The 6,000-nt window shown below is 42.2% G+C and overlaps 1 protein-coding gene across 2 annotated transcripts in view; it reads right to left on the bottom strand.

Moving 5' to 3' along the window:
• Nucleotides 1–2,517: 2,517 nt before the first annotated feature.
• chrd (chordin) overlaps nt 2,518–6,000 on the bottom strand; it is a 39,057-nt gene continuing 35,574 nt past the window's right edge. For both annotated transcript variants that reach the window (XM_015952124.3, XM_015952125.3), the window contains exon 21: nt 2,518–3,090. In XM_015952124.3, the coding sequence (XP_015807610.3) occupies nt 3,020–3,090 (71 nt within the window). In that variant the 3' untranslated portion in view covers nt 2,518–3,019. The remainder of the gene's footprint in view (nt 3,091–6,000) is intronic.

The raw sequence follows: 6,000 nt of genomic DNA, 5'->3' as shown, positions 1-6,000 counted from the left end.
CTCTGTGATAATCTTAGCAGATGCAATATATTTTGGTCGAGCGGTGTTGCCGTAGCACGATTACTTCATCGGCAGGCACAAGCCCCCAAGCAGATGCGGAAAGTGTTTCCCCCTCACAAAGCCATAATATGGAATAATGAAAGCATTACTGTAAAAGAAGTCCATATTTAAACAGAAATGGGTCTACAATATTATTTTTGTAAGTGACCTTTTTGATTGCCATGGCACAATTCTTAGTTAGGAATGTTTCTTTCTACTTAAATCCTTCCCCATTACAAGTAAAGAAATCAATTACGTCACTAAAGCGACCCCTAACAGCCTTTCTGTTCTGGTAAAAAGCCATTTTCAACCTCAAGAAACTTTAAGAATTAAAGCCCGTCTAATGATAAACTGACTTGCTATAACAGACTCTAAATGTAACAACAAACATATTCGTAATACTTTTAAAGAAAAGAGGAAAATAAATCCATGTGGAAAAGCCTTCTGGGACAATATCTTTAGAGACATTGACTGGAAAAAGCCGTGGATGTTACCTCATAAGATTTGTTTGTCCAACAAAATAAAAGCGATAGGCCTACATATGAAAATTTTACACACTACATATCCCACGAATGTTAATTTTTCTAAATTCCCAGATATTGATAGTAAATGTAGTTTTTGCCATATTGAACCAGAAACCTTAACTCGTTTATTCTTCTACTGTGACCACTCTACTAATTTTTTACTCAACTTAAACATTATACAGCACGCAAAATTAATATTTTAATTAATCGTCAAAATGTTGCTTTATATTTTTTTCCATGAAAATAAAGACGTCACGTTCATTACCTATTTACTAATTTTACATGGAAGTTTGTACACGCATAAATGCAAATACTCCAAAGTTCCCCCCAACTTTAAAAACGTCCTACGAGTTTAATGAATACATGAAATCCATCAAACTGATCATCACCCAAAAAAGCATTGCAACTATTAATATACATGAGAACTTTTTCAAGGAACGATAAGACACTCTTATTCTTGATTTTTGTGCATTTATATTGTCAAATTTCCTCCTTATTTTTTGTATTAATCTACTTTTACCTACAAGTTATTTTCTTATTTCTACGTATGCATACACACACGTGTATTACTATGTAAAGAAGATCACATGCATGTTGAAGTTGTCTTTGTTCTCTGTATTTAAACTTGTGTGCAACTTTGTTTGAAATTAAGTTTTGTGGGGAAAAAAAAGATCTTGAAAGTACAACACCTGAAAACAACAATCAGCATTGCATTCTCTTATGGAATTACCTGAAGAACCATCAAAGTCTGAAGAGTCATGCCAAGGTTGCGTTGTTTCTGCTCCACGGGTAACATTTACTGTGTTTTTTTTTATTTTTATTTTTTTTTAACTAGGACAGTCTGGAAGATGTGGTGCACCTACCCTGAAACGTATGAATGTACTGCCCTCTAGTGGCTTAAAACTGCTCACTGCAACTTTAAGTACAAGAGCTTTTTAGAATGATAAAGGCCAGCAGTCATGTGAATGCAGAGCTGATCCTTAGTTTGCATGAAGCTGAACAACCACGCCAGGACATGGCATCCCGGTATCCTGTTCTGATCTGTGAAGCACCAACAGGACCAACGCGTTCTTTTGCTGAAGATGAATGTGATTGATTTATGAGCATGCTCAGCTGAACGTGATTGGTTAAACAGTGGATGTCTTCGCCACAGCCATAGCTGCGTGTCCTGTTGCATGTCAGACACCTTGTAACATATGCAGCCCCACCCAGTTTATAGGGTGAGGCAGAGCCAGGAAGTGCAACAGCAGCAGGAATTTCTGTAGGAATAAACAGAGACGTTAGCATCACAACAGCCCAGCTACGATTGTAATATGGATCTGAGCGGTCCGGCTGATGCACCGCTCTCTTCCTGCTGCCCTCTGTTACCCAGCTGGTCAATGATGGAGGGCTAGTCTGATCCAGACCAAAAACTTGTGTACATCTGTGAATATGTGTTAATGTTTCAGTCTGAGTGAACTCAGGCCACACGAGAAGATATGTGTGACACTTCCACATTTGGTCAGAAGACAACCTGGATTAGAAGAGCTAAATCAGAAAAAAGGGTAAAAAGGATGAAAAATGATACAACATCAAAGAATTTTAACGGTACGGAGAATAAGGGCAGCCTGAGAAAAACAAGAAGAGAAGACGGATAAAAAGAGGTTGTTTATCCTCCGATCACAGCTCAACCACAGGAAGTGTCACAACGAAACATGAAGGACCAGAAAGGATCTGGACTAGAGAAGGAAAAATCAACATATCGAGATGCAAAAAAGGAGAAATGAAAAGGAAAAATTTGCAAACGTTCCATCTTCTATCAACAAACATCCTTTTATTTTTGTTTCGACAATATTCAATAAATACAAACCTGCTTTTATAGTTCACAAAGATGAAAAATGATCGTAAAAAAATGCTAATAAATCACAACCCAAACAGGACGGGACGTTTCAAAGTCCTCTCCCATGTGTGAGCTGCAGGCTGGCTGAAGAGACAGGGAGAAATGCATCCTAATCGTTATCAAAAAATAAAATCACACACATAGAAACCTGCATCGCTCCAGACAGGAGCAGCCCTCAATGTGTCCGTTTGAGGCTGTGCTTCAAAAAGAAGCTCTGTCACTCCCCAATCACTTCATCTTTCCAACAATTGCTGCTCAAACTCTAGATTTCAGTCCTTTTGGCTGCTTTTGTGGATTTCCAGCATCCCGTTGAGCTTCTGTGACGTTCTGAGCACCGATAAATCCAATCGAATGCTGAAAGTAGCAGAAGAGTCTTCCATTTCCTTCGTGACTCCCCGTCTGTGTTTCACTCTCCTCATTACATTCTTGAAGCTGATAATCGTGTGGGTTGTGGTGGGGGTCGGGGATGTAGTGTGCAGTTTTGAGATCACATCTGCGCGGTTTGGTGAGGAAGGAGCTGATTGGCCAAGGAAGGGGTGAGGGGGAGGTGTCTCAGGAGTGAGAGCGTTCCGAGGCATCAGGGCCTCCATGACCTTTGCCTTTGCTTGTCTGGTGTGTTTGTCATCTGGCCATCTTCCTCTTTGGTTCCTAATGATGACATCAACAATCATCAGAATCGTGTTTTCAAACTGCAGACCTTAAGGTAGCTTCGTCATGACTTTAATGCACAAACTGAGTTTTAGGCCTTTGGTTGCTCTAGCTCAGGTCTTTTTAATGCATTTCAGTGGATGGGTCATATTATTGCTGCTCATTGAACAACCTCAGTTTAAAGGAACATAGATGACTTCCAACTGGACAGACAAGCTAACCACTAGTATGAGTGGGGCCGGTTACACAGTGAGTCTGGTGTCTGACAACAGCTCAAACCGTAAAACATTCATAGCAGCTGATGAGACTTTAAAGATATTGGCCAGACTTGGCATTAAAATAGTAGAAATTCAGTATAATTACACTTTATACCATCTATATAAATATGAGCTGGGTCCAGTTGTTCATTTTGTCAAGGACTTTTGTCATAAATCATTACAGAAAATCTAAATCCTCTCCTCCAGACAGTGAAGAACTGAGTTCCACATACGTCACTCCAACACATAAAACAAGGCTGCTGCTGCTAGTATTGTGAAAAGCTGTATTTTTTACTTCCATGCTCTTGATTATTACAGGAAATTGCGTTTACAGCTGCAGCAAAAGGTCTGGGCCACATGTTTGTGTCCTACACTCATTTTTAAATAACATAAGTCTGATCTAAAATAATAACCTACATCTATAAATCCATCTGGAACCGCACCGGTGCTCTGGACTCCAGAGTCTCGTTAGCATGACTGCAGCAACACTGCTAACTGTGTTAGCTCCGGTAAGGATAAAACAAGTCATTTGGGAAAGCTACGACACACACACACACACACACACACACACACACACACACACACACACACACACACACACAGATAAATTCTAAAAGATGATCTTCATATTGCAACAATAGATCCTCCTGGGACCGGTAGAACCTCCATGCCATCCTGGATTAGTGCAAACAACGAGCCGAGCTAGCGAGTTACGTCCTCATCAGGAAGATTTATTCTGATAAATTATTGGTTAAATATTTTCTGCGGTAAAGCTGGCAGCACATTATTTTATTTATCTGTAGATGACTGAATATTATTGAGACAGATGTTGGAGCTAAGACCTGCTGAGAACACGTCAGCTTCCCGGTGGAGCACAAAAATGAAAAATGAAATATAGAAGTCCACACTGTCTCTGCACGAATATCAAACTGTCTCTCTGACATATCACAACGGATGAAATCCCACCATCTCCAACTCAACCTCTCTAAAACTGAACTACTTGTCATCCCAGCAAAACCATCCATACAGCACAATATCTCAATCCAAAACGACTTCCTATCTCTGGCTCCTTCAAAGGCAGTTCGAAATCTGGGTGTTGTGATTGATGAACACCTGAGCTTTAAAGATCATGTTGCCTCTGTTGCTCGTTCATGCCGCTTTACGCTGTAAAACATACGAAAGATCTGACCATACCTAACACAACGTGCCACCCAGCTCCTGTTGCAATCTACTGTCATCTCCCGCCTCGATTACTGCAACACCCTTCTAACTGGTCTTCCAGCCTGTACTGTGGGACCTCTTCAAATGGTCCAGAACGCAGCGGCGTGTCTGGTCTTCAATCAGCCAAAAAGAGCACATGTCACCCCTCTGTTCATTGAGCTCCTCTGGCTACCGCTAGCTGCACGCATCAAATTCAAATTGCTAACACTATCATACAAAGTCCGAGACGGTACGGCTCCCATCTACCTGAATCCTCTTGCCAAGGCTTACGTCTCGGCCCGGCCGCTCTGGTCATCACAGGATCGTTGGCTAGCAGTGCCTACACCACGCTCAGGACAATCCAGACTCTTCTGATGCATCGTTCCACAAATGTGGAATGACCTACCAAGCACTACCAGAACAGGGGCTTCCTTTTCAATTTTCAAGAAACTCCTGAAGACCCTGCTCTTCAGAGAGCATCTTCTAAACTAGCACCTTCCCTTCACCCATCCCCCCTCTCTACCATCCACTCCTTGTTTCCTACTCTCCATGATTGATGTCAAGTTGTTGTTGTTGTTAGCCTCAAGGGCAGCATGCCGATTATCACTTGTAAGTCGCTTTGGACAAAAGCGTCTGTTAAATACATAAACATAAACATAAAAGTAAGCAAACTGCATCGATTTTGTTTCTGAAGATGAACAGAACCCTCCCAGTGTTCAAATCAGGTTTCAGATCCTCTGAGTCAAACAGTCCAAAACATGTCTGCACCTCCGGTAGTGATATTCGGCTAGCGAGGTCGGAGTCTGGTTCCGGTAATCCAATATCCATTCTTGGTCAAAGATGGGTTGAAATGCAATGTGTTGGTGGGGCTGGCTAACAAGGCTTGGTACCGTCTCCCTGGGTCTGCTGCTCCACCACGGCCAAGGCCCTGACCACTACGGAGGAGTGGAGTGTGGGCTCATGCGGCCTGAGCGCCCGGCTCTGATCGCTGCAGTCTGAGGCCTGTGGAGCTCTCTGAGGGAGACCACAGAAGCTCCGCAGCTCTGTGAGCTGATTTATGCTTCACAGTCACGTTTTTCTGGCTAAAAGCACCCGCAAACCTTTGTTAGCTTTGTTTAGCTCAGTGAGCTTGTAGCTGGGAGGGTAGTGGCTGACACATCCTCAGAGCCTTGCTATCAGCTCCAGCTCTTCACCCATTTATGTATTGTCCAGGAGTGTCGAGACGTGTGACACAGCCAAGATGGTGGCAATCGGAACTGCCCACTGGGCTTCAAATCTGATCCTCAGAGGGTTTTTTTCCATATTTTTTTAAGTCACCGGTCAGAGCACAAACAAAGCATAAAGTCAAAGGAAGTATCTGTAGATTTTAGAGGCAGAAATCTGGGCAGGTTACAGAAAGGTTGAAGGTCCCAAAAAGCACTGTGACCTCCATCATCTGTATGTGGAAGAAACT

The sequence above is a fragment of the Nothobranchius furzeri genome, chromosome 13 (assembly GCF_043380555.1).
Source record: "Nothobranchius furzeri strain GRZ-AD chromosome 13, NfurGRZ-RIMD1, whole genome shotgun sequence".
NCBI lineage: Eukaryota > Metazoa > Chordata > Actinopteri > Cyprinodontiformes > Nothobranchiidae > Nothobranchius > Nothobranchius furzeri.
Note: the sequence above shows the minus strand (reverse complement) of the source record. Positions and strands in the feature narration are given on the sequence as shown.